General features: G+C 35.4%; 5 protein-coding genes and 1 non-coding gene across 15 annotated transcripts; 4 read left to right on the top strand and 2 right to left on the bottom strand.

The window, feature by feature from the left end:
* The first annotated feature begins 6 nt into the window (after positions 1-6).
* Positions 7-5,051, top strand: p (WD40 repeat domain-containing protein pink). Its single transcript, XM_012368483.2, has 6 exons — positions 7-184; positions 673-783; positions 935-1,168; positions 1,341-3,334; positions 3,873-3,990; positions 4,306-5,051. The coding sequence occupies exons 1-6, from the start codon at positions 86-88 to the stop codon at positions 4,564-4,566; spliced, it is 2,817 nt and encodes a 938-aa protein (XP_012223906.1). The 5' UTR covers positions 7-85; the 3' UTR covers positions 4,567-5,051.
* Cpsf6 (cleavage and polyadenylation specificity factor subunit 6) lies at positions 3,819-21,196 on the bottom strand. Of its 10 annotated transcripts, none has more exons than XM_012368484.2 (13): positions 21,042-21,186; positions 19,730-19,790; positions 18,866-19,090; positions 18,212-18,439; positions 17,598-18,077; positions 16,081-16,207; positions 15,684-15,797; positions 14,877-15,157; positions 14,205-14,502; positions 13,767-14,031; positions 11,319-11,399; positions 10,890-10,949; positions 9,741-10,752 (listed from the first exon to the last, which is right to left on the bottom strand). In XM_012368484.2, exons 1-13 carry the CDS (start codon positions 21,065-21,067, stop codon positions 10,584-10,586), a joined length of 2,415 nt encoding a protein of 804 aa, XP_012223907.1. In that variant the 5' UTR covers positions 21,068-21,186; the 3' UTR covers positions 9,741-10,583. The 10 variants fall into 10 exon arrangements, with proteins under 10 accessions (XP_067213320.1, XP_012223907.1, XP_012223911.1 ...); XM_012368488.2 differs by lacking the exon at positions 21,042-21,186 and adding an exon at positions 20,436-20,587; XM_012368485.2 differs by lacking the exon at positions 19,730-19,790 and having other exon boundaries at positions 21,042-21,196.
* Positions 21,197-21,235: 39 nt separating this feature from the next.
* LOC105673120 (uncharacterized) lies at positions 21,236-21,988 on the top strand. The gene is made up of 4 exons (XR_010890748.1): positions 21,236-21,641; positions 21,730-21,744; positions 21,821-21,892; positions 21,953-21,988. It is a non-coding gene; the product is annotated as an uncharacterized protein (transcript).
* Positions 21,989-22,030: 42 nt separating this feature from the next.
* On the top strand, positions 22,031-25,075 carry LOC136996853 (protein Abitram). The gene has a single exon (XM_067357263.1). It carries the CDS (start codon positions 22,183-22,185, stop codon positions 22,921-22,923), a length of 741 nt encoding a protein of 246 aa, XP_067213364.1. The 5' UTR covers positions 22,031-22,182; the 3' UTR covers positions 22,924-25,075.
* Positions 23,462-25,082, bottom strand: Coq2 (ubiquinone biosynthesis protein COQ2, mitochondrial). The gene is made up of 6 exons (XM_012368502.2): positions 24,740-25,082; positions 24,486-24,652; positions 24,272-24,419; positions 24,000-24,193; positions 23,746-23,934; positions 23,462-23,678 (listed from the first exon to the last, which is right to left on the bottom strand). Exons 1-6 carry the CDS (start codon positions 25,080-25,082, stop codon positions 23,472-23,474), a joined length of 1,248 nt encoding a protein of 415 aa, XP_012223925.2. The 3' UTR covers positions 23,462-23,471.
* Positions 25,083-25,945: 863 nt separating this feature from the next.
* Positions 25,946-27,679, top strand: Cmpk (cytidine/uridine monophosphate kinase Dak1). The gene is made up of 3 exons (XM_012368510.2): positions 25,946-26,378; positions 26,797-27,071; positions 27,211-27,679. The coding sequence occupies exons 1-3, from the start codon at positions 26,004-26,006 to the stop codon at positions 27,248-27,250; spliced, it is 690 nt and encodes a 229-aa protein (XP_012223933.2). The 5' UTR covers positions 25,946-26,003; the 3' UTR covers positions 27,251-27,679.
* Positions 27,680-27,821: the final 142 nt, after the last annotated feature.

Genomic DNA, 27,821 nt, shown 5'->3' with positions numbered 1-27,821 from the left:
TCTATTAGCTAGTCAGTCAGTTGCATTGCGCGCTTCACAGCGCGCGTCTCTTAGTGCGTCTCTGAGCAGTAGAAGATGCTGGACGATGTATCCCGTCGCGCTGGATTTTCCTTGCGTCCTGTCAGAACGTGAGGAAATCAATTCCATTCTGTATAAACCGATCAACTCGACGCAACGGATAAAGGTACGATGTATTTCATGCATAGCAAAGTGCATACACGCTTTTTCCCACGTAATACGTCACGAAGAGGTTAACTCGAGAGTGGGCGTACACAATGCACCTGTCAAACTTGTATCATAAATTTTGCACAGCTTGCATCGAGTCAGCTCATTCCGAAATGATGATGAAATGACTGTAACAAAAGTTTTTGCTTTGAATAAATTGAATTTTGAAATTTTTCTTTGTGAATATAAATAAATATGTTTGTATCTTGCATTGCAATTTGTTGCTTGCATATACGTATCTCTATATATTTATATCATTTTCAATTACTTATTTATAGCATTGTTGCATAACTATCTTTTATAATGATAAAAGAAAAAAGAAGAACATTGTCAATAATGTAGATAAAACTTGTCAAATTTGTTTGTTGTTTTTCAATTTTATATTTATTTTATTAACCATTGTTTAATTCTAAATGTGTAGTGTAATTATTATATATATATTTACAGTACACATGTTTCAACGCTTCATCAAGTTATATTATATTGGGTTCAACCAGTGGCAGTGTCTATCTATTCTCCAGAGAGCCATGTTCATTTTTGCAGATAATACCTCTCTCGGTAAATGACAATTCTATATTGAAGAAGAACATTTACATCTCTTGATACATAATTATAAATAATATATAGATAAATATTAATTGCATGCTAAACAGATAAGATTTCTTATAAATTAATTGTTGATGATACATAATTATTTGTCTTTCACTAGGAGGGTGTGGTTTCACGTGTGGCAATATCACCTGACGAAAAAACTGTAGCCTTAGCAACAAATCGTGGTACTGTTTGTCTAGTCTCTTTAAAGTCTACTCCGCAACTGATAGCTGCGTCTATGGAACATATGTATGAACAAATTACCTGTCTATGTTGGAACAATAATAGTACTGAAGTATACGTAGGAGATGCAGTGGGCAAAATTTCTGTTATGGTGTTGTCGATATTTACGGTGAGTTTGCAGCTCTTTAATAAGTTAAATGCGCTAAAAGAACTAATATTTCAATAGATAAGTGAAGAACAATCTAATAAAATACATGCAATATGACAATATATCTTTATAATGTAAAGTATTTTATTCGTGTGTATCGAAACAACGTACTAACTTTTTCCACTGCAATTAGGTTAATGGAATGTTTCAAACTCCTGCCTACACGCTGATGAATCTGGACTCCAGCGTGGTGCAGTTGGACTTCTTCTCGCCTTTACTGCTGGTTTCCACGTTAGCGCGTTGTTACGTCTGCGACACAGTGCTGGAACAGTACAAGCAAATAGGAAACAAGCCGCGGAACGGCGAGTTCGGCGCGTGCTTCTACAAGATTCACACACACGAGAGCATCATCTTGGATGCTCAGAGAGAGGAGAGGAACATGAACAATGCACGGGGCGCGTTCAACTTGATCTCCGACGGCGACAGTAATATCCTAGGCAAGGATCATTCCAAGATCTTCTGCGCTCGGCCCGGCTCGAGATTGTGGGAGGTGTCGGCCGACGGGATCGTCGTGAAGACGCATCAGTTCAAAGAGGCGCTGGCCATACCTCCGATAGCAATACTTCGATCGAGCGGCGGTACTCTAGAATCTAGTCAGAAGGAAGGGACGGGGCGCGAGTGGCCGCCGCAGTCCGTCAACTTCTCGCACCTGTTCGTAATCTCGCACAAGTATTTATTTTCCTACACGACTAGCGGCCTGTACATTATCGATCCCGCGAGCGCGAGCGTGCTGCTGTGGAGCAATGAGTACACGAACATCAGCATGACGGCGATCGTGGACGATCGGATCTACCTGATGACCTGTGATAACGAGTTTCATTATCTAGCATTATCGTCACTCGACAGCCTGATACTGCGGCTGTATCGTCGTGAGCGGTACAGCGAATGCCTGAGCGTGTGCGCCGCGCACAAGTCGCAACTGCTGAAAGTTGCCGGCGCCAAAGAGATCGCCGAGCTGTTCGAGCTGGAGAATCTACCGCGGGCGTCGCGTGACGAGGAGGCGCTCACGTTGCTGCGGCCGTTAATAACGCTTCTGCAAGCCGGCGGCAGCAATAGACCGGCTAAGCTGGACTCCGGGATCGTGGTGGTGCACTCCGAGAGCGGCAGGTTCGCCGATAGAAAAGCGTACGGCTGCGAAATGACGTCCGCGTCGCAATCTCCCGAGGTTTCCAGCGAAGACTCGTCCGACATGCAGATGTCGAAGTCGGAGAAGGGTCTGACCGAGGCTCTCGCGCAGGAGGACACGCTCGAAACCTTGGAGGATACACTCGATTCGAATTACGATGACGGAACGTCGGTCGCCAAGGACGACGAGGGGTCCGATCCGCGGGAGAACGTGACTCACAGGGTGCAGTCCGATCTGCAGCCGATCTACGACGTGGTGAACAGTATTAGATCTAACATGTCGGAGAAAGAAATCGAGGAGATCATTCTGGAGATGGAGAAGAGGATGAGAGCCATCAGGGAGTCCTACAAGGATTCGCCCGGGCTTCAGAATTTCATTTACGAGATCACGCGCGCCGCGGAATTGCATTACTACAATACGCTTCTGGAGAGCACGTCCGTGCAGTCGCTGCCTTCCGCCGGCGACGATTACGTCGCGCGGCAACTCGCGAGGGCCTTCGTCGAGATCAACGCGTCGGCTTACAGCAGATGCGGCTGCGGTTATCCGTGCCCGATGGACAAGGCGGCGGAGCCCAAATTCCTGACGGTCGGCGAATCCTTGATCAAGAGATACGCGGACAACCTGCCGGAGGAGTGCGGCAATATTTGCGACAAAGTACCTTACATGTGGCGCGAGTACCTGGCCGTTTGCATCAAGCGGCGCAATACGCTGGACGGCTTGTTGCGACAGTGCCTTCAGACCAGAGACAACGTCGTGCTGTCGCACCTTCTGCTGGCGCTGAATGAGCATCAGTGGGGCTGCGTGGGCGCGTGCCTGAGCGAGATCGAGGACGGCACTTGTCTGTTCTGCGCGACGCCTCTGGCGAAGAAACCTGATTACGGTGTGCTGATAGACTGGAGTGGAGTTGCCGGGGAAATCATGAGGCGAGAGGGACCGGACGAGGCCACGGCGTTTCTAATCAAACTGGAAAGCATGATTCCAAACGTTAATTTGGACAGGAGGTATTGGGAAATCATTTCAAACATTGGGAGAATTGTTTCTATGAAATGACGAACAACTGGCTTGATTTTAATAATAATCTGTTTTATTGGCGGTAAAGAAATAACAAAAATGTTATATGTTTCGAGAACTATTTTATTATTTTATCGTTGTTAAAAAATATTAATGTGCGATTCTTGAAGATTGAAGAAAATAGTCTTCATCAATGGCAGTGAATATCTTTTTTAATTATTCACAGATATTTTCACTGATATTGACATTAAAAAGACTGCTAATGTTTTGTTCGCCATTCAGTGAAATACAAAAGATTACAGAATGCAATGATGTATTAAATTACAGAGTGTTCTTGGCCTACTATAGATTTTTCTCACAATAGATGTTGTTTCACAAATTATAAAAAATTCTAAAATATCTAATTGCGGCGTTTAATTAGAATGATTTTTTTGGTCAGGAGTGCTCTGTAAAAAAGAATTAATTAACTTTAGCTAAATGCAACGAAATATATATATATTAACATAAATATATTGTTTTTTATTACAGTATATTCCAGTCGATCATATTTACAAAAATGCTGCATCGCCACGGCCTGAAAAAGTCGATCGATTTCAGCAGAACTAATCAATTATCATCGGAGTTTGGCACAATGTGCTCGCCGCAGGTAATCTCATTGCAATTTCTGAAAATAATGAAATATCCACACAATATAAAGATTTGAAAAACATCTAGCCTGAAATTATCTTATATTCTAAACACTTTGCCAACCGTTCGAGTTACGCCTGATTGCTGAGCAACACAGTTTCAATCAACTTCAGAAAATTGCTACTTGTTCGAACAATCTGATGCATCATCTTCAAATTGAAGATTAATTCTTTAAATGCAAAGAAGTAGCCGTGATAGATTCACCTCATCGGTTGGCAGTGCGTTAAGTTGAGAACGTGATTAAAGAAAATATTAACTATTCTCTAATACACAGGTTGGTGATCAGCTGGCAAAAGCTCTCGAGAAAGACTTAAGGCGACCGATAGACAAAAATGTGTTCGGAACAGGCGCCCATCATTGGGGTATGCGTCATCAGGCTAAATCACTCACGTGCCCGTGCTGCACGTTATCCTTACAGACGCCGATTCTGTTAGGTGATAACGGAATCGCGATCTTCCGTTGCGGACATGTCTACCATGTAAATTGTATGATAGAGAGAAAGCTCACTAGATGTAATCTTCATCAAGTATTGTAAATACGAGTGAAAAATAAGAGTTAAACGCATTGTACATTTCTCATGAATTAAAGCTCTCTCTTTCTCTCTCTCTAGAATATACTTGTATTTATTATTTCTTGCTTATTCATTAGTTTTGGTTTCTCTCGTCGCAATTGTTTGGCTTTATTATCTCAGTACATTCGTTATCACAGATAGAAATTGAACAAACAAGTTTTTACATTGTCTTAAACTACAAGACAGAATAAAATCGCTATAATACAGATCATTATTGTAGCAATAGAGCGCACTTCAGATCTACTGCTTTTGTTCATTGTCATTTGCGCAAAATGTGTTACTTTTATAAAATTGCAACAGTATCATCAATTGTTAACAGCAATAATTTATTGTAGAATATTGTGCAGTGATTTTTCTCATGTAGTATAGTAGACAAAGTGTAGGTTTATTGTACGGGATTGCCTTTTCAGATATGTAAATATATATAAAATAAAATCTTTTTTGCGTAATTCCTGACGTTGCTTTGTTAATTTCTTGCGAGGAATCAGGGAAATGACGAGTACACATCTACATTTACATAAATATTACATTATTTGTCTTATCACTTACCTTATTCGATGTTATTGAAATACATATTACAATTACACGCATAACGTGTAAATATAATTTTGCATGGTGCCTATTACATACATTTGGGAAGCTTGCAACTACTTTTTACCGTCTCTAATTTCTGTTGTGATTCTGTGTGTTTTTTTAGCAAAATGAAAACTCAAAATCTCTTAATAATTCGTGATTCATTAAGATGATTCGTGAGATTTAATATACTACTATACATATATGCAATATATATACTTTTATATATATTGCGAAATTCGTATAAACTTATAGCAAGATTTCTATACAAAAGAATAAATATCGACATACGTGTTCTTACGAATGAATGATTTTTGTATAAAAATTGCTTATAAATGTTGACGATTCGTCTATCATTATTTCTACAAATATGTGCGCTGCATTGTAGTAGCACCGAACGTTTTGCCATTGTTACATAAAAGTAAAGCGAAAAACTTAGACTTATTAACTTTAGAAAAATATTCAAATCAGATATTTTAACGAGAAATTTTCTACATCAGTATCACAGTTCAAAAATGGCAATAAGATGTACAAGAATCTTTACTGTGACTTTGTTTTTATCGTACTGACTAGATTATCTTTGTTATATAGTCTCTAAGCGCTTTGTACATAATTTATCTATAAAATCCTGTTGTATATAATTATAAAAAAATAGTAAAAAGTCAGCAGACACAAATACTGAGAAAGTGTTTTTGGCATACACATATATATATCCTCTTCTCTCTAGCAATTTATCCTTATATATAGCTTTTGGCTGGAGCAATATACAGTTTTAGCTTTTACAGCTTTACGAATTTTTGAGCAAAGTGTTGAATTATGACTATACATTGAATCGTTCACAAATAGATACTTCGTCTTTTTCCTTTTTTTTTTGTTTTAATAAAAGTACCATGACATGCATGACTCATTGCAAAACTTGTATTCAATTCAAGCTACTATCTTTGCACATCGATGAAGAGAGAATTGCGAATTATCTCTACGTTTTCAATAAGTTTCACAATACAATCTGGAAGCGAAAGATTTTCTGTTCGATATATATATATATAGTTGATTTTATGCTTCCATGTTGTAATTGAGATCGCAATGTTCAACATACTTTTGGCATTCTAAAGATATGAGTAAATTGCCATTAATCGAGCACTAATTTTGCATGAATTGGAGTTTGCATTAAATGAGGTAGTGTGCTTTGAATATTGGCAATAGAGAAAATGTATACGTTGTACTATACAAAATATACCATAATACAGTATCGACACATTTTCTCATGATAGTAATTTGCTAAAATAAAATTACAGTGAGATCGAATTATATACAAAGAGGAAGCAGTTTACAATCTTAACACGTTGCTCGCCACTGCGCAGTCGTTTCGGTAATTTGCAAAATATTTTAACAGCAGCAATTTGCATATATCAGATATGACGGCCGAAATAAACGCATCACTGTACAATTTATAGATGCACAGCGGACACAACGTATTAACATAACTTGCAAAAATATCGAGTTATAATTGTACATTGAATGGTTTACAAATAAATATATCGTCTTTTGCTTTAGAGAAAATATCATGAAAGACATCAAATAGAAATCTATCTTTCACGGAAAAGGTGCATATATGTTCGTTCATATTGTTACGCAAAATAATACGCTTAAAATTAAGTATAAATAAATAGAGAGTTGCATTCTGTGTTACACTTACCCATTATACGTCCATACATATTTCTCCCAGGCAACCTCATTCGTGTCTTTCTCTCTTTTCTCTCAAATGAGAGCGACTAATATTACGCAAATAAAATGCTACGTGAAATCAAAAGTATGACAAATAATCGCAATCACGGTGACTTATAGTAGTAGTTGACGGAATGGTTGCGGTTTTTTTTTTTTTTTCTAGTCTGTTGGATGAGCAACACCTCACCTGAGATGAGATATCGTAAATCGATGTGCACTTGGCAAATAAAGTTCGAGAGAGCGAGAACTGATAAATATGCGTAGAAAAATAAACTATATGCAGACGGCTGCAGAGACTAGCTAGATCGCATAAAACCACGCACAAAACATCAACAGTAGAATTATAATTTGAATATAGATAGAATTGATTATTAAAAATACATGGCATATCCATTATGGCAGTATTATATATTACGTCTACCTGTCACCTGCTTCTCATCAAAACAAACAAATTGATTCTGATAGATATATTGTACGCGGTTTCATATGTTTCTCGAAAGATTGATAATTGTAAAATATTTATATCATATAAATTGTGTGATGCCGTTCTGCAACGATGTTTCATAAAAGAGTTTCATTAGAGCTTGCAATGATATTGTTTGATGAGAACGGCTCTGTTATATATTTGTTATCTAAACGCTTTGTCGTGAATTCAGATATCCTAAAATTCTATCAAAAGATTATCGCACTTTAAAATTCAATATTACAAATTCAATAACGATCTATCAAAAACTACGTCGTTCACCGACGTTCAACTGAAAGGACAGCAAGCAGTTGTGTATTTTGCTTTAAATGGCATTTATATAGCATGCCGGTGTCGCACGTAATAACATTAAACACGAATAAAAATTATATTACAATTACATATTTTACACATAGCGCAGTTAATTCTCAATTGAAAAATTTCTAAGGTTTTGAGAATCAAATCTGATGTGTGTAAATAATCGCATTTTCGCAAACTCGAAAAAAAATGTTACAGCGCTATTCTTTATATAAAATTATACTGAATATGCAATTTATGTGAAATGATTTTTGTTTAAGTTTCGTTTACGAGCAATATGAGCGGATATTTAAGAAGTCTTGGAATTTATATGCGTTCGATGAGACTTAAAAATACGTCAATTGCATAACAGTTGAGAGATTCATTCCTTGTGTGCATCGGGTATTTTAACATAAATAAAATTAAAACGTTGCGTATAATTCATGCAGAAATAATCTGTCTTAAAGGAGAGAATCCTTTTAAGCGCTTGTGAGCAATAAACTGTAATGTTAAACGTATTATCATCATCCTGAATCGTATATCGATTAATTCAATATTAATCGATCAACAAGAAATTCCAGCATAGAATTCTGATCATCAATATTACAGTGTAACATTACAACTTTTGTAATTTATAACATAGAAGGCAGGAATGCCTGTACGACATTCTGCTGTTGAAAATATACGCGCGTATATCTGTTAAAATGCGTTTCTCCTTTGTTTTGAGAAAATCGAAAAGGAAATGAAATTCCATCCTCTTACAAAGTTACATTAAAACTAATTGAGCACAAGATTAAAAAGATATTGTTCGGAAAATGATTCGAATGTACGTACTATTAATTAAATTATATATAAATCACAAACAGCTTTTATATCACGTACTAATATTTCGGATTAAATCAGATAGAAAAAAATAAACTTTTTCGAACATCTTTCATTCTGATCGGATACTTGATCCTTACTCTTCTTGCTTTCATTGTGTTCTTATCTCTTAAGATTTACAAGAGTATACTTCGGAATTATATCAATTTTAGCAGAATTTCACTTGAATGTGGTCGATCTAATTATATTTTGCAAAAATAAATATTTCGTTCTTAAAAATGGAATGCGTACGGTGTGAACAAAAATACTAACAATTTGCATTTCAAAGTCATTTTGCGGAGGCTTGAATATGTTCAAAAAATAATAATAAGAGAAAAACTCTGTTATGCAAAATGTTAATATATATTGCTGATAGTCGATTAACTTCATAGCCAAATTGTTAATTTCACTAATTTATAATAATGGGACTCGCAACTCACGTTGCGTTCGATATGTCGGTATCTTACATCGACATCGCCGCTATCTTACATTAATATTAGGTGAACAATTTGACTATCTCATGTATCAGCTTTTGTTTTTCTTATTACTATTTGCATGGTCAATAATCAATGATATAAATAATCATTGATTATATAGTTTGAATAGCATATCAAAATATGTGAACGGAAGTTTCATGCATCTTTTAACTTAGTCTTACAACTTACAACACAAAAAGTCAGGAGTTTGTTGGTTTCGTGTATAGGAATAATTGCGTTACATGATGCTTTGTGAGACGATTTCACAATATATTATAATTATAGCTTATTATTAAACAATATTACAAAGATCCTATTATTAATACGTCATATAGTATGCTGTAAATTTTTTTTTTCTAAAAAATACATGTTATGATAATAATCTGTACAACCATTTTTCTCACAAACGTGTTGTTTAACGCATTTATTCCCAACTTCTTATAAAATGTACTCCTCGATACTCTCATTTCTTTCGAAAAGCGAACCGTGTATAATTGCCTAAAATTCATTTTATTTCACAATAAAAAATGTCTTTATTTTTTCCCCAAAATATATCAATATAGACAAAAGTTCTATCATTGAAACCTCGACGATGTCAGAAGATTACCTCCTATTTATACATGGTGGTTCAGCTTTTCGAAAAACTCAACTAGCGAGCACGAGTTTCATAAAATCGCAGAAACAAAAATATTACTTCTTTTTGTTGTTGTCAGGAATTTGTGTGTACAGATGAATAAAGTAAAGACATGTTTAGTATTTATATTTTTCAAAGCATATATATGTATTATATTAAGATACAATCTTGCATCGTCTATGCAGAAGTCGATGGTTCCTCACGCAGATGTCTTCGCTCTTCCTTCCGTCTCTCCGAGCGTACGCTCTTGCTCTTGCACTTTGTTCTCCTTCCTGCTTCTTTCCGATTGTGTATCGTAATTTTGTGCAATTTTGCATCAAAATGTCCCTTCTTCTCTTCTTATCTTCTTTCATATCGTACGCGATAACCATTTGCTTTGCGAATCGATTCTCGAAATAAGTGAATATTAATCGTAATACGGTTATATAAATATACGATCTATAAAACTGTACTATATTTCACACAGAATCTCAATAATTGAGCAGTACAATTCACCACTGTGATCCTTGACCCTTAAGTTAAGTTCTTAAAATATTATATCCACTAGTAATGTTTTACACGCATATAAAACAGCGGAGAATTTGACAACGCGCAGCAAAAGAAAAAAAAAAAAAAAAATTCGTGAGAACCCTCTTAAACATACATCGTGAATATTCTTATCTTCTCTCTAATAAGCAAATCCGAAGTGAAAAAAAAATATCCCAAACAATTGTATCTTTTTGTTTCTTTCTCTCCCTTCTTTAGTTCTCTCATCACACACACATATATATATTAATATGATAATACACTACGTATACACGCATATTTGTGTAACCGTATTACGATTATGGGAATATCCATTTGTTTCGAGAATAGATTAATATGATAGTACTACACGAATACATATATCTATGTTTCTGCATATACATATGCACTATATGTGTACATAATTGTATTTTCCTTCTCTTTCATTTTAGTGTCTTGAGCGATGCGAGGAGTCTCCTCGTTCGTCTCGACGATCCCGTTCCCGTTCCCGTTCACGTTCTCGTTCCGGTTCTCGTTCCCGCTCGGACGGCCGTCGGCTTGACTCTCGTTCTCGATCTCGCTCTCGCTCACGCTCTCTGTAGCGATCGTCATAATACCTACACAAGTCACGTCAGCCAATTATCTTACTTTAATGTTGTTTTTTTTTTTTTGTAATACTTTGTTACATAACTATGAGTCCACTTTACTTTAATGTTAATCTCTTACTTAGGTATGTAAATATAAAAGAACGTACATGGGGTATATATCGCTCTCTTTGTCTCTTTGCCTCTCTTTGTCTCTTTTAACGACATTACTGTTGAATATATTTTTCGTCAATATAATCAGTACGCAATAAGAATTCAAAGACATAATTATATATATATATATATGTATATGTATATGTATTTTCTGATCTTTTTCTACACAAATTTAGCAACAAAAGATCTATTTATAAAGCAATTTTTTGCTTTTTCAATTATCTTAATCGTTATTTTATTTCTTTCTCACTTGATTATCCTATATATAATTCTTTTTTCTCGATATTTAAAATAAAAGATGAAAGGAATCGACATGGATTTATCTGTACAAGGGACGACTTTCTATCGTTTTGCTTTATCGTTTACTTTAGCTTTTATTTAAGTCTACATGCATTCATTGTGTGTAGTTAAGAAAAGTCAATTACCTAGACGCCTTGGAAGACGAGACGGGTGCCGTCTCTGGCGGTTCTTCTTTTACTCTTGGCCTGGCTGATTGACGTGTTGTACTAATGGAAAATGGATATTCTGTTATGACGATTCGTGTACCATTAACCAGACTTAGTACATTTCATTAAAAGCAAAGATTAGCCTAAAAGGGACGATGACTCGGATCCCCGCTATTTCCAATATCAACAGGATAGATTTTTTCAAGAGGCTTAAGCTACTTTTATAATTATAAAGTAATCACGTACAATGTCAAAATTATTAGACGTATTATACAAGGTAATTCTTAATGTGACAATTCATGAAATAAAAATTTAACACACACACACACGTACAAATTAGTGAATATTTTACATCAATTGAAATCGATTGTGAACGATTCGAGAATAATTCACGACGATTTACGACGAAAACGTTATGATTTAACTTTGGCACCAAATATATATATCGAAAACAACCATGTAAAGAGAAATAAAACAGTGTGCAATAAAGATTGAGTAACACATTGAAATATTTTTAATTTGTGTTTTAATTTTTTTTTCTTCATATAATTATAATTCTAATTGAAAGTTTGCGCGCATGATTACAGGGTCTTGTGTTTTTCACTATAATACAAATTTTAGAACAGCATGAGCGCGAGTCAAAAAGATTAGTCGTTAAAATATATATCGATTACCTTTATTGCGCATTGCATTTTTGCTTGACAAGATATACCTTTGTTCACTTTATCCACTAATTATTTTTCGTCATTGTTCACCGAAATTGTACAAAATATATAGTGAGACGTTTCAAAAGATTATATAGATATTTACAATATATTCGTTAGTCTTAAAATTAAATTATGACAAATAAATAAGAAATCATAAATCGTCATAAGTAACCGAATTTTGTACTGTGTAATTTTGCATCTGGCTTGACCCACATGTGCTTATAAAAAAAAAGTGATGACTGGCCTGCATATACGCGAAGAAACAAAAAAAAAAGGGTACAATTTTTTGCACAACGTGAATTCATGCGAGAGCGTAGCGAGTCATAAATAAATTGAGATAGTACAAAAATCTTTTTTCTTGTTCCGATCCGTGTATTAGTATAATATCTTATTACAGTGTAATATTTTTTTTTAAAAGCTATTACCCATTTTTATTGCGTTTATTCGCGCGAGTATATTTAAAATATGGCATCTCATAAAGGAATAGTGATAAAAATTATCTATAATAAAGCAAAAATATTAATTTTTATTTTATATTAATAATTTATGCGCTTAATTTGTTTCCCTTAAGAAACAATGCGATTTGTATTCTTTATGTTGCCATATTTCAAAGCATACTTCATAGCAGACGGTCAATAATACGATTTTTTTTTTTTTTTACGAATACATAATTAATTCAGGATACTAGCTTTTGAACACACATTATCTAACATGTCGTCGATGTAGGAACTATCGATACGAACTATCGTATACGAAAAATATGCTATACAATGAGAACTTATACACTGATGAATGATTAAAAAATGCTCGACCGTAAATACATATGAGAAAAGATTGTACTGCCAGAATGTGTTATCAGAGGAACTGGCAATGATATCACTAACACGATTTTCTAATTAAAGAGAGATTAATTTCCCTTATGATCCATAAATCTGTCACAAATGTTGCGTTACTTTGCAAAATAAAGCTAGACTTTTTGTGACCATTGCGCAATCAGTATGAATGGAGGTATGATAAAAGTCTAAAGTAACAGTGATGATTCATTTGATTGAGGTAATAAAAAAAGCGCTTCCATTTACTCCTGCTTCTATATATCAAAATATTGATTGGCAAATTATCATATCTGCTTTATGGATACTGATCTCTTGTTCTCGGCTATGTTTATTTTTTCAGAACATTATTTCATGTTTGATGAAAGTAATGCCAAGAGATTCTTTTATGCTGTTAAACTGTCAATCGCGACACCAACATGATGTGGAAATTTCGCATTGACAATATGAATGATGGATTCATATACTCCTGCTTCTACATATCAAAATGTTGACTGGCAAAATTATCACATGCATCTGTTTGTGCTTTATGGATAATCTTTGATAAACGGAAAATTCATCAAATAGGGATTCCGTATCGTGTGCGAGAAAAAAATATGGATATCGAGACGGAAACTTAGTTGTAATCCTTTCACTCTGCACACTCTATGTGTGTTATATAGTAAATATACGCCATTTCTATTCGTATTTGCTATTGGAATCAATGTCTCTCAAATACATGAAATACTCTTTACTAACACATCAATATAAATGATCCATTTCTATTTCTTTCCTAATCATTCAGAGTTTCCTGAACAAGAGAGTTTCCCTCAAAATTCCTTCTTTTACTCAGACGCACACTAAGATCGAATGCAATTAAGAGAGTAGTCTGGTGAGATCATATGGCTTACCTTTCTTCTCTGCTTCGCTCTCTATATTCACGATCTCTTTCACGTTCGCGTTCTCTTTCTCTGCTGCGTGATCGCTCTCTCGGATATGGTTCGCTGTAATAACGCTCCCGGTCTCTATCGCGATCTCTCTCTCTCTCACGGTCGCGCTCACGGTCGCGCTCTCGATCCCGGTCCCTGCTACGCTCACGGTACTCGCGGTCCCGACTTCTGGACCGTTCGCGTCGTCTTCTGTGGCTGCGCTCTCTGTCGCGCGAACGTGAACGCTCTGCAAGAAAATTCATCGCGTGAAAGGCACTGATGCAGAATCTTAGGAGAAAATATGTTGGAAAACAAATTCACAGATTTTTGCAACTCAATATTTTGTCTTTAGAACTTAAGGGGGATTATTCGATTTTGTACGATTAATTCAATTTAACACAGATTCGCATAGAAACTCACCTCTGCGTCCAGAACCGTAGCTCTTAGTTTCAACGCCACGTAAAGTGTCCTGCAGAGAACTAATGAGAATCTTGCATCTATCATCTGCGGCAACTTTGGACTGTTTTATTAGTGAGATGGCGGTAACCAAAGTCTCTATGGCACTAGCGTATTCACCCGCCGCGGCATCGGATACTGCTCGTGCAATTGCGGATGACGATACTGTTCGGTTACGGCCCATTATCTCTTCGAATTCTTGCTCGGAGAGCGGAGGAGGACCCTCTGGACGGTGATCAGGTCCGGGTGCTCCGTAAGGTGCCTAACGCAAAACGGTCGTGTTGAATAGACAATACTTATGTATACTCTCAAATAGACTTTACAACAAAATTCATAAAATCGTTCCTTTTCATAGGATGCCAAGTTTTCACGATGGTGAAATAATAACGCGAGCGTTGAATTTATTCAGAATTATATCGCATTATACTCGCAAGCGTAATTATAATTGCATCGTTTAGTTATACAATTGAATGACATTAATTGTAACATATTTGAATAATTAATGTTACTTTTGTTCGACAAACAGACAGAGACTAGTTTGCAAGAGAACTATTCCAGATGCTATCAAACAATGGCCTTCCAAACTTAATACAGACATTAAAGAAAAATTCAATATTGATCTAAGCAATATAATACTTGTGCACTCGGTGGTCCGTAACCGTGTGGCGGTACGTGCGGTGGTCCGTGCGGCTGGCCGTGCGGAGGTCCGTGAGGTGGACCATGGGGCGGACCATGCGGAGGTCCGTGAGGTGGACCGTGTGGTGGACCGGGAGGACCAGGTGGATGTTGCCCTGGATGTTGATGAGGTGGTCCTTGAGGAAAGAATGCAGGATTGACATGAGGTGCCGGACCACCTGGCGGTCCTTGTGGAGGTCCTTGAGGTGGTCCACCGTGTCCTGGAGGAGGGCCTCCTGGACCTAACAATACACTCGATTAATCTTGATTCAAAGAGGAGATTTATAGCACACCAGTTAAAAGAACTATTACTTTTAGGTTAGGTTTTAGGTATGATAATCACCAAAAACAATTTTCAGTATTTCTTTTTTTCAATCTCCGTTTGGGGGACTTTTCCTTTAAGTTGCAAGTTTACGTTGCGAAAGAAGTGAAAAAATGGGACATTAGATTTTCCATATCGAATTCGAATTGTATCTTTAATTTGCAGTATGGCGGTGTTCGGCAAAATTCATTCACGTCTGACGCATAAATATGGTGCAATAATCACGCTGACAATATCGTGGTGATTATCAATGAGAAAGAGTTCGATAAATAGCCGCGCATTTTCTCGCTCATTTTAGTATATGAAAAAATGATCCTTTGAAACACCTTGCACCTTAATGCTTCTGCCAGATCAATTTCCCTCAATATCATGCATTTCATCTAGCTTAGCAAACGATTGCCTAATGAAAAGTTTGCAACATTGAACGAGCATTCTAAGTCTCTCACCACCCATAGAACCTGGAGGAGGTCCTCTCTGTGGTGGGCCTTGGCCAGGCTGCGGCCCTTGCATATGTTGATGTTGAGGGAAACCTGGTGGTCCCTGAGGCCCATGATGCATTCCTATGCACATATTGAACAGTCTCATCAGTAATACTATTGAGAATAGTACACTACCACTACTTGGGTTGTGTGCTGTCGTTCACGAGGTTTTTTTTTTTTTTTGCCATCGTCTTCGTTGCTTTTATTTACTTGATCATGCATATTGAGAAAGTACTATAAAAGCATTCGAGTCCAAGATGTTTCAGAGAAAACTAATAAATCTTAAAAGTCTTGTGATGTAAACGTGAGATTTTTCAAAGGTAAACGAAGGTCACGGGAGGTGTAACAAAAGTCGCGCACAAACCTGGAGGCCTGTTCCACTCAGGACGAGGTTGCGCTCCTCGCGGATCTCCGGGAGGGCCACCGGGGTGACCGGGTGGGCCGCGTGGAGGTCCCTGGCCGGGCGGTCCGGGTGGACCACCATGAAATTGCTGAATGAAGACAGACGAAGGTTCTATTTCACTCCATCATAATTACACAGATAATCATTATCTAGTTTCGCGACCTCGCGGGAGAACATAAATGAGCAATTTTTAAATTATAGAAAATGTAAGAGACGACAGGTTACATTAAGGTATTCTATAAAATTATTCTGGTAAAATTATAGAAAGAAATAATTATTAACACTAAGTATATAACGTGAATCTTTTTTAAAAATGTGGCACTTGTAATTATCAAGTATAAAAATTTTGCATTTTGTAACAATCAAATATATGTTACATACATAATATAATAGTATTGCCAAAAACGTAATCTAAATTTTATTTATTGATAATTTCCATAATTATAAATTTGTGTAGATAAGATATGCACCACAAATGCTAATAACTTTCAATGTATTAATAAATTATAATACAAGCCCCGCCTAATATAATAACTGAAGAAAACATTGCATGAAAATTTGAAAAAAAATTGCATTTAGAATATTAATATTTCTTTCTAATGTTGCGTTTCAATTTTTATTTTTATAAATGATTTTATTTTTTATAAATAGCCAGTTATTTTTATGTGAAAGATTTAATTTCTGAAATTGAAGCGGTCATAAATTCAAGTACTATAATAAAAAATAGGCGACTAGACGATCCATTTTCTAAGAAGGAAAACAGAATTGAAAAAAAAAAAACCTCATTATCGGTTACCTGTGGCATATGATAACTGGCTTCTGAAAGGTCTCTAGCGCAACTCTGTTTACGCGTAAGACATGTAAGTGCAAAACATATTTAAGCCTGTACTATGATTACTCACAATAAACAAACATGCATTGATTGATCTTTTAGAAACTGTGCAGATTTCTGGATAGATCTTTCTTGCAAGTTTCACTTGTATCATTTCTATCAAAAGAATAATTTACAAAATGCTTTGCGTGTCAATAATCTGCACAGTTTAAGAATCTCTACGCGATAAATTCTGCGGAAATGTCTACGACATATTTCTAAAACGATTACTGAAGATACAAGAACTATTGTGTACAACTTTCTTCGTGTAATTCTTTTCAAGTAAATGTGTTTCAACGTTACAGATATTTAGTATTACATTCTTTCGAAAATAATATCTATATTCTATATTTACTTGAAACTTTATATATGAATATTGTAATGTATGTACTAGACTGCTTTTTACACAGGTTTTTCGTAGGTTTTTATACTTCCAAAGGTGCCACGTGTAAAATTCAGAACGCCCGAATTTTGTCACAAATAAATTTCAAATCCAATTACATTTAGCATTAAGTATAACGCTAAATGGGCACAAAAACGTGTTAAAAATACATTTTGCGCAAAGAGCAATATTATATTTGGAAGAAAATTTGTTCACGATACGTACCATTCCTGGTGGTCTGTGCTGACCAGGACCCGGTCCAGGTGGGCCTTGTTGCGGCGGACCGCCAGGTCCGCTGGGTCCTCTAGGCGGCCCGGGTGGACCATTGGGTCGCGGACCATTCCATGGTCCTTGCTGATAACCGGGCGGCGGGCCTTGATTGGGATGGCCGGGTAATGGGTGATGTGGTCCCGGACCTGGACCCATTGGTGGGCCGTGCATACGCGGCGGTCCTTGCTGACCCGGACCCCCGGGACCTGGAGGACCCATTCCGGGAGGCGGCATCCTTTGCGGTCTAACACCTTGCGGAGGACCCATCATCATTCTAGGGCCATGATTTTGTTGCGAGTGTTGAGGATGTTGAGGATGCTGGGGATGTTGTTGATGAGGTGGCATTGGCGGCTGATGTTGATGGGGGTTATGAGGGCGCTGGCTCTGACTCTGCTGCGGAGCCGGGGCGGGTCGTGTCTTACACTGCGATTCAAACTGAAAACACATAAAAAAAGTTCGTCGTGTACCGATCGTCGCGATAATCGAAACGTACTGCTTTCGTACGTTTACGTACTCTTTTTTTTTTTTTTTTTTTTTTTTTTTTTTTTTTACATTACAATAATACATACTTGATTCAAAGCTTGCTTCGTGGGATAAGTTACTACAGGATTCTGACCATGTAGTTCCTTCTTGGGCAGTCTGTCCATACATAATCTCATACTTTGTTCGGAACCCAAAGATATTACGCAGAAGCCTTTGGACTGCCCATTAGCGCGATTCTCAAAAAATTTCACTTCTACAAAATCAGTCACACCGATGCTTTGAACCACATCTGTAATGTCTTGATCACTAGTCCACTAAAAATGAAAATATTAATTGTACTGAGCGATTCTCAAATGAGCAGTAACATAGCATACATGTGAAAAAATAAAGTAAGAAAGTTTCAATATAAATATTGCCCTCAAAACAAGATAAAAGATTGTACTAAAAAGCTTTCCTGATAAAGAAAATCCTGACAAAATTTTATCTTTTTATCGTTTTGTTTCTATATTATTTTATAATATTAGACAATAAAATATTCTTTTATTGTCACATTAAAATGTAATAAGCATAAATAAATAAAATGTATTATGTTTTTATTACAAAGTGTAGATATATCATAATAATATATTTTATGTATTATATACTTTGTAAAAAAAATTATATTGAACACAAAAAAACAGAAAAATAAAAAGCCCTTAAGATACTAAAATTAAGATCTTTGCAAATATGTATATATATACCCATGTCAAATTTCCAACATATAATTGGTGTCGTCTACCAATTTGATTTGGTTGTATATTATTGCCCAATTGATGATAAGGTGTATTTCCATTGGTTTCTTCATTTGGGGATGTGGTATCACCACCACCATCTCCAGTATTTCCAGAGGAGACACCGCCATTACCACCGGCTGGTGCAGCGATCACGTCATCATACAGATCAACACCATCACCAGCAAATTCATCCTGAAACAAACATGCAAACAAGCATTGTGATGAGAGGAGTATAATAAAGGCAATGAAACACATCAATTTGCTATAATTTTTTTCTCTTTGGGGTTAACCGGACATAACAAATTATTTTTATTGTATTTTAGATTAGAAGCAGATTATTTAACATGTAACAAATGCGATTTTATTATTATATTTATCAATTAATGTAAGATATGTGCTGAATATGTTACAGTCAAAGTGCAAAATAATTCTACAGAATGATTTGATCAAAGTATCACGACTAAAGATGTTTTAATTATTCTAAATTATTTTTTAATCAGAATCATTAAAATTATATGTAATTTGTGTTTGCCAAATGAAAACTAAATTAATTTAACATCAATTTTTCTTTAAGAAACTGCACCATCGAATTTATAAGAATGTATTGAGTTCATCTTGTTATTTGAGCATCATATTAATAAAATTGTCATATAGTGGTCATGTCATAAAGTTTTTAAATAGTTAAATGTAGCAATGAAGTTGTTAAAAACTTGCAATATTAAGAATATAGTGCTCAATGTAACAACATGATCTCAAAATCTTTTTGCAAGGGCTCAATAACACTAATTTGTGGAAATAAATTATCAAAATGTAAAAAATCGTTAAATGTACCATTTTCTTATTACACGTAACTTCCTGCACACCTTGTGGTTCAACCAATCGTACACTTCGACTGTAACAGATATGCAGATATACAGACTTTTTTGTTTTGTAAAGAGACAGTAAAGCGAGGATTGAAGTCAATATAATTTCAATAGAATTCAAACTTTAACTGCAAAAATAATAAGGTTATCTATAATGACCCTCTGTATTTTTTAAAAATATATTTATTTTATATAAACTGTAATAAATATAAATATTTGTTTAAAAGAAATAGCTAAAAACATTCAGATCTAAATTTAAACTGTAAATGCCATCTAATTCCAAATTATTCCGACTTGAAAATTATAAACAATCTTATCTTGCGTCTAGAAATTATTAAACTCAGAAATTTAATCCAACATTTTACATCTATAGCCTTGAAAATTGCCTTGGACGAAATTATACTAGTTTCAATCCCTGCAAAAAAAATTCTAACGATGGCATTTTCTCGCAAGGAAAAAAATATTTAAAAAAAAAAAGAGAATGTAAAAGAAGGAAATACAAAGAAAACGTCTCACATGCAGTGCTGTGCAACGGATTTTGTATATGTGTATATGTCTTGTGCGTGTATATATGTGTGTATGTGTGTGTAGATAAATGGGTGGGTTAAAATCATAAGAGTCCAGAAAAAAGGACGAGGATGTGAGAAGAGTAAACTACACGACATTCGCCTTACCGCTAGCACCATTTTGGTCAATTCCTGCTGCGAACCCGTATTACTGTTTCGCGCTAGCGCTTAGCTCCGGCAACAGAAACGCGCGCGTGACCGACAGCAGCAGACACTAGCTCTAGACAGGCGATCAGATTAAACGCGCGGTAACAACGAAAAGCGGTAACAACTTCGGACCGAAGCTCGTCTTGTATGTATATGCTCGTCGCTCGCGCGCGCGCGCGCACGCTTGTTCAGGGTTGCTCGCCGGTTCGGAGCGAATGCCAGTATAGATACACAATAATGTTCACGGGGAGAGAACGGTGACGCGGGCCGATTGTTAGTAGCAGTCGTCCGTCCACTAAAATCCCGACACACTCAGCTTCGGACCCGTACAGAATCGATGCGGAACAATAATCGTCTTGTCGTTCACTGTCGCGATACGGCACGGCACGGCACGGCGCGGTGCGGCGCGTCGCGTCGGAAGCGGTGCTCCTCACGTTCGAGACTTTAAGTCGCAGGGCGTGATTATATGACGCGATGCGTTTCTATTTTTCTTTCAACTATACGGAGGAGAGAGAAAGAAAGCACGCCCCAGTCCCTTTATTATTATCAAAGAGAAGTGCGAATTACCTGCGCGAAATCTTGCTCGAGATCATCGGCGTACAAATCAATGTCACCGTCCGCCATTTTAGGCACACCGACGCTCACTGCATTCGAGAGACGGCGGAAGGCGCCAAACGCAGACGGGGTTTGTGTAATCCCGGTACGAGCGCGACGGGAGCGCCAAATCCGACTGATATGCCGGCTATTCCCGGCAATCGCCGGATGTGACGTCGCGCAAGTGTGGCGGGCTATAAGAAAATAACCTAGAATTCTACTTCTAGGAATTCTAGCGAATTATGGTTACATTTTCATTGAGCAATTGCACAGCTAAATTTATTTAAGTATGTGAATGTAGCTTTAGAGAAAATCCCTAAAACGTTTTCCTATTGGATACCTGCATCTCGTACATCAAACGTCGGATGCAATGTGATTTCTCCGTAATGTTTACACGCGAAACTTCTTGCTCGTGTTAATGAAAAATGCAATGTTTTAATCGAACTTGCCAATAAATTTATTCGCAGTGACTTCATTATATAATTATTTGTAATATAAATAATTATTGACTTGACAGTGACGTACCGGCAGGCGATTCTTTGCACTATTGCGTAATATGTAATTTGCGTACATGTAATCTAATACATGATTTAGAAAAATGAATTACAGATCGTTAGCCGCGCACAATGCTGCATGTAACTGGATATTTTACCGATTTCAGGATTGTGAAAAGGAGGTAATGAAAAAACTTGTTCGAAAGTTTTGCCGAGCACCTTAACTCCTGCGCGTTTCTCAATCTGTCTGTGTTGCAGCATCCGTATCGAAGATTTTTGGGATACTGCGAACACATCGAAAGGGAGATGATTACATGTATAAAAGAACAAGTAAGTCATTTTTTATTTTTGTCATTAATTTATCATGAATTTCGTGTTTATTTGTTACAGAGAGAAATTCGTAGGAAACAGAATACACGTTTTGGGCAAAAAAGATTAGAAAGTGTAAAAGCGGCACAACAAGAGAGTAATAATTAATCTTGTACATTGAAATACGCTGATAATATAATTATTAATAATTGTTGAAGTGTAGAGGAGAGTTAGAATTACTTTTTGTATCGTTATATGCTACATTTATACTGATTTAAATTGTGCATTTGATAAGTTGAATAGAATTCAATATGAATTTGATATCAGAGATCAATGAGCCAGAAGTCAAACGTTTAAAAGTTGAGAATGATAGTCAGAAATCACACAAGGAAGAAGGAAAAAATAATTTCCCTGATAAGATGCAAGAAAGTAACAAAAGATTATCAAACAGCGATGATGAAACATCTGTAGTTAGCGATGATGAGTCATTTACATTTCCTCCTGATGATGATGTTTCGGACATGCTAGATGAAGTGCAGTATAATGATCATTTGCCCACAGTTACTGATCGTTATTTTACTCCCTATTACAAAATTAATGTGCAGTCACTTGGAGATGACATTTGCATACGAATACATAGCAATCGTATTTGTATGCTATCTTTGGCACCTAGTCATGTTGCTTTGACAGACGATAAAGAGATCAAGAAGGTCGACTTTAAGATCAGCGATAAAGTAGATAGATCTTTGAATAAAGTTTCGGGAAAGGGTAAACATGGAGCACAACCGTTACAAGCTAACTCTAATATTTGTACCATATCCTGCACAGATGGACACACATATGTGATAAAATGCTGTATGATAGGAAAATTAATTGAAGTTAATGAGATGTTATCGGAAAACCCACAGCTTCTCAGGCAACTGCCACACAAAGGTGGATACTTGGCTATAATATTACCAAATATAAAACTTCTCGAGAGTTTAAAACAATCTTTATTGACAGAAGAACAATATGTTGAACTTATTAAAGAGAGAAAAGATAGTAACATATAAAAAAAATCTGAAAATAATTTAGTTAAAAATACTTGTAAGAACAAATATAAAAAATTGCATACAACTATTATAATTGAAAAATTAAGATGTCGCATAAAAATATTTGTCACAAATTTGATGATTTTTTACATATTCTAATTTCTTATTGTTCCTAAAGTTTGTATAATTTTCATACAATCGTCATCGGCATCATTATATTGTCAATAAAAATTATCTTTTATATTGAAAATGACACAATTATTTACATTTCATCTATTTTTAATATTGATTCTGTATTCCATTTAACTTTGAGGAACTCTTGTTTTCTATTTCTATAAAAGAAGTAATTAATACTGTTAAACAAACCACTACTAGAAAAGTGACTGATTAACCATAGAATTGATCAATTTTAATTTTTGTATAGTGCATTAAAAAAATAGATGTAAAACTTTTTCACATTATAATAATTTAAAACTCGTATGTAACGTATGAATTTAAGTTTTTATCAATACCTGTTTTTTTGCTTCACTTAATTTATAATTTAAGTATACACTACTAATTTTGGCTAACTACAAATCTCTTTTATTTTTATCTAGTACAGCAGTTGGGTACTTTTCTTCTTCTTCAACTTCGTTTTCTTGGTTTTGTTTTTTTGTGAGCGATGTTTTTATCAAATTTCCCAACACAATACCAGCAAATAATATCATACCTACTCTGTGATTAGATATGAATTTTTTGGCACAATCATTCGGATTGTTTATGTTCAAAGAGTAGATCTAGAAGACAAATTATTTTATTGAAATGCGATAATTTTAAATTTACTTAATAATTTATAATATTTACCTGGTTGCTAATATGTGCTGCAATTAATCCAACCGCAGTATAATAAGGCCAAGTTTGTGTGGTCAATATACCAGAGGTAATTAAACTTATCATCATTACCGTGCCAAATCCAGATAAGTAGTATTTTGTGTTGTCTCCAAATTTTATAGCGGTGGATTTCATACCCAACAAAATATCATCTATCTTGTCCTAACATATAAAAGATTGAAGTATAACGTAAAAAACATAAAAAGTTATTAAACTTTTGTACTCACTTGATGAGCATATATCGTATCGTACAGAACAGTCCAACAAATACCGGCTATATAAAGTGGTAAACAGATGGATAAATCACACGATCCGTGTACAGCAGACCATCCTAAAAACGCACCCCAGTTAAAAGTCATTCCTAGAATCAACTGTGGCCAGTGCGTTATTCTTTTCATAAGAGGATAAATTATTACTAAACCTGAAAAAGACACGTAAAATATAATATTTTAATTTTATCCCACTTAGGTATATAAATTTTAAATATATTATTTAGTACCTAGAGAACTGGCACCGAGAAATATACTATACCAATTCAATTGCAATAATATAAGCAATCCTAAACTCAACTGTCCAGCAAGAAATATTACCGACTGCTTTTGTGTTATTTGACCAGTTACCAAAGGCCTGTCCCTTGTTCTGGCTACCTAATAACATAAGACTTCTGCAATATTTGCGACGCAAAGTTAGGATACTGCTATAAAGATTTTTACCATCTTATCGATTTTTTGATCCCACATATCGTTTATGGTACATCCTGCGCCACGCATTATAAACGCTCCTGTACCAAAAAGCGCTAACATATAGAGATCTGGTAAAGCACCAGCAGGTGCTGCCATGGCAATACTCCATCCACAGGGCCAAAATAATAACCAACTCCCTAATGAAAAAAAAAAGATATTAAGATACATGAAATATGTACATTAATTGTAAGTGACAACTAATTATTTGAATAATTAAGTTTTACCTATTGGTTTGTCTATCCTCATCAGTTTCATATATGGTTGTACTTTGGGCGAGACATTATTGACTAGTTTTGCTGCAATGCTCAAGCATCTTTTCTGTCGCAAATCTACTAATTTGATATGAGGTAATGTATCTTTTGTCCTTGACAAAGTGTGAAGAACCTTATGTGCTCTCAGATCTATTTTATACTTGTACTTATCATGTATTGTGGATAAAGTACGAATCTCTCCAAATGGCCGAAATTTTAAGGTAGTGCATTTTAATATTGTGAAATTGGAACATAACTTATGTGAGAATAAATTAACAAAACCACTGATATGGTGGCATCTTCTCATAATCAGCATTTTTGAATTTTTTACCTGTAACAATATCAGAAAGAAAAATAATTAATAAATAATTATTATTGCTGTACAAATTACACCTCTTGTCAATGAGTTAGAAAATTGTCATCATGATTTCATATTATCGTCTCTTTATTCAATAAAAAATATTTTAATCTCGTAATAAATTATTAAGTCGAAAAAACATAACAAATATATAAAAAGAACGAATCATCGGTCAAGTATACGGTTATACGACATAACCTCAGAAATGCACAATCTATTCTTAATCAAACCAATTTAGCTATTAATTTCAAATCACCATGAAGATTACTTAATGCAAAGTTAAATTTGTAAGATGTATATTTAATTAATTTTCTTTTTTAAGAAATAACTGCCACTACACCACCATCAAGGTTATATATTTTACAACCAAACTCAACCGAACTCAAAGACAAGTCTACAATAATGAATAGTTTACGAAATAAACGGTACTTCTAATATCACATAGTAGGTTTAATACAAGTCATTATTACTTCATATTTCGACTTTTCCGGTTTGTTACAACACTATTTACATGCTACACGTTGATTGTCACTCATACTGTACGGGTTGCGTTACATTACATAATATTGTCTGCTCTTTTCTCCATTGATATCAATTTATTCATGCTAGATGGCGCCCGTTACTCAGATATTTATGCGAAAATATTGAAGACTGAAAAGCAACATGTAATTACAAAATATATTCTTTTTTTTTTTAACAAAATTTATAAAATGCTAATGGAGTACAACGAAAATCTATTTCTGCTGTTACAGCACCGTTGAATTTTATCAGTTGTTTTATGAAGAACACTCAAGTGCGTGCTTTGCCTTTTAAAAATGGCGCCAGCGTGGACACCATGTGGTAGAGGGAATCCAATTGATCGACGTGTGCGTAAATTTTATGTATATGCTGTGTGCTTTTGCGGCCGGTGCGCGACGTTGTATTCACGCGATGTCTACTGTTACGAAAAAGCCGGAGGTGGTGTTCATCTTGGGTGGCCCGGGCGCCGGCAAGGGTACACTCTGTCGTTACATTATCGATCGTTACGGTTATGTTCATCTGTCAGCAGGTGATCTACTGCGCGAGGAACGTGCTAAGCCCGGCTCGCAATACGGCGAACTCATCGAGACGCATATCAAGAATGGCACTATTGTCCCCGTCGAGATCACCTGCAATCTCATCGATCGCGCTATGCAGATTTCAGATAATCCGCATAATCGCTTTCTCATCGATGGCTTTCCCAGAAATCAAGATAACCTCGAAGGCTGGAATAAGGTACCTTCGGGCATTTCTGAAAATTTGATACATTTAATTTGCATTATATTAAAAATAGTAGATAAATTGTTGTGAGAATTCTGTTTGTATCATTGAAAACTTATTCCTTGTGGCTAGAATGATTATATAACATTTAGAGGCTTAATAAAGGCAGAATAATATCGTGTTTTGAATAGACATTGGCAAAATGATGCAATAAATGTTTAAGGAAATGTGATAATGTTGAATTTAATTTTTTAATTTTACCATTTAGAACTTGCAATGATTATGTTAAAATTAAAATTATAGTTAAGTAAAAAATGCACATAATATTTCCATGCACTTTAAAATTATACTCACTTCTTTGATAACCAAATGTTGACCCTGAAGTTTAGATCTTGCACGCATTTAGTAGATTAAGTATTTCATGTATTGACAGGTGATGGCTGACAAGGTGATCTTCAAAGGCGTAATATTCTGTGAGTGTAGCCAGGAAGTCTGTACTCAACGCTGTCTGAAACGTGGCGCCAGTGGAAGTGGCCGTAGTGATGATAACGAACAGTCACTGGTATTTCGTCATCAGACCTATCTAAAAAATACATTACCAATAATAGAAATGTATGAGAAAGAGGGCTTAGTTTATAAAGTTAATTCTATGAAAACACCGGAAGAGGTGTTTCAAGATGTAGCAGAATTTCTTCCTAAAATGGGATGGTAATAATAATGGCCCTAACATTTCTCTGAAACTATTCTAAAATGAATTTTAACACATCTTATCTTATTTACTTAGCAACATGATGTTTTTTTATCCTCTAATATAGATACTTTTAAGAGTAACATTTTTGTTTTGTAGGACTGGATTTTTTATTCGGAATAAGACAGATTTTAATTGATCTAGTTTCAATATTGATATTGTCATTTTATTTTTAATCTTTGTACTTATCATTTTGCAACATACATATGTATTGGCCGAACATTCCAATGTACAATAATATAATGCAAATGCAGTAGCAACGGTATAACAATTGGAATGCTGTAAATATCCTGCCAGAACTGTGCTAATCGCGATCCGTGATACAAAATTCTTTGATACAATGTTATATAAAGCGTTGGCGTGCGATTCCGTGGCTTGTATATTTATAGAATAATTGTTCAAGCGGCGAGTTTTCATTATTGAACTATACTAGGTGAGAATTTATAATAATTGTTAGAAAAATTATATACTAATGCGAGAAAATACGGAAGAAGAATATATGAAACAGATGTATTGTGTATTTTTAATTTATACAAATTAAAAAAGAAATACATATATTCATAATTAATATATCCAAGTTTTTCATATCAGATTTCCTGTTTGTCGTCTTTAACTACAGAAAGATAGTGTGATGTCATTAGATACCCAACGTTTCCGAAAAAAAAAACATATTTTTACATTATCAATTCCGGAATGAATCTCATGCGAAG

This window comes from Linepithema humile, chromosome 6 (genome assembly GCF_040581485.1).
Source record: "Linepithema humile isolate Giens D197 chromosome 6, Lhum_UNIL_v1.0, whole genome shotgun sequence".
Taxonomy (NCBI): domain Eukaryota; kingdom Metazoa; phylum Arthropoda; class Insecta; order Hymenoptera; family Formicidae; genus Linepithema; species Linepithema humile.
This window is presented reverse-complemented; position numbering and strand designations above follow the sequence as displayed.

Bases quoted from the DNA above. Each gene is read 5' to 3' on its own strand.
- p (XM_012368483.2), top strand. From the start codon at position 86: ATGTATCCCGTCGCGCTGGATTTTCCTTGCGTCCTGTCAGAACGTGAG. The intron at 185-672 runs GTACGATGTATT...ATATATTTACAG, and splicing joins ACTCGACGCAACGGATAAAG to TACACATGTTTCAACGCTTC. The intron at 3,335-3,872 runs GTATTGGGAAAT...TTTTTATTACAG, and splicing joins AACGTTAATTTGGACAGGAG to TATATTCCAGTCGATCATAT.
- Cpsf6 (XM_012368484.2), bottom strand. From the start codon at position 21,067: ATGATCTCGAGCAAGATTTCGCGCAG. The intron at 19,091-19,729 runs GTACATTTAACG...TGTTTGTTTCAG, and splicing joins TTACGTGTAATAAGAAAATG to GATGAATTTGCTGGTGATGG. The intron at 15,158-15,683 runs GTGAGAGACTTA...GTGTATTGTTAG, and splicing joins TCCTCCAGGTTCTATGGGTG to GTCCAGGAGGCCCTCCTCCA.
- Cmpk (XM_012368510.2), top strand. From the start codon at position 26,004: ATGTATATGCTGTGTGCTTTTGCGGCCGGTGCGCGACGTTGTATTCAC. The intron at 26,379-26,796 runs GTACCTTCGGGC...ATGTATTGACAG, and splicing joins ACCTCGAAGGCTGGAATAAG to GTGATGGCTGACAAGGTGAT. The intron at 27,072-27,210 runs GTAATAATAATG...TTTGTTTTGTAG, and splicing joins TTTCTTCCTAAAATGGGATG to GACTGGATTTTTTATTCGGA.
- LOC136996853 (XM_067357263.1), top strand. From the start codon at position 22,183: ATGAATTTGATATCAGAGATCAATGAGCCAGAAGTCAAACGTTTAAAA.
- Coq2 (XM_012368502.2), bottom strand. From the start codon at position 25,082: ATGCTGATTATGAGAAGATGCCACCATATCAGTGGTTTTGTTAATTTA. The intron at 24,653-24,739 runs GTAAAACTTAAT...TTTTTTCATTAG, and splicing joins GAGGATAGACAAACCAATAG to GGAGTTGGTTATTATTTTGG. The intron at 23,935-23,999 runs GTGAGTACAAAA...TTTATATGTTAG, and splicing joins ATACGATATATGCTCATCAA to GACAAGATAGATGATATTTT.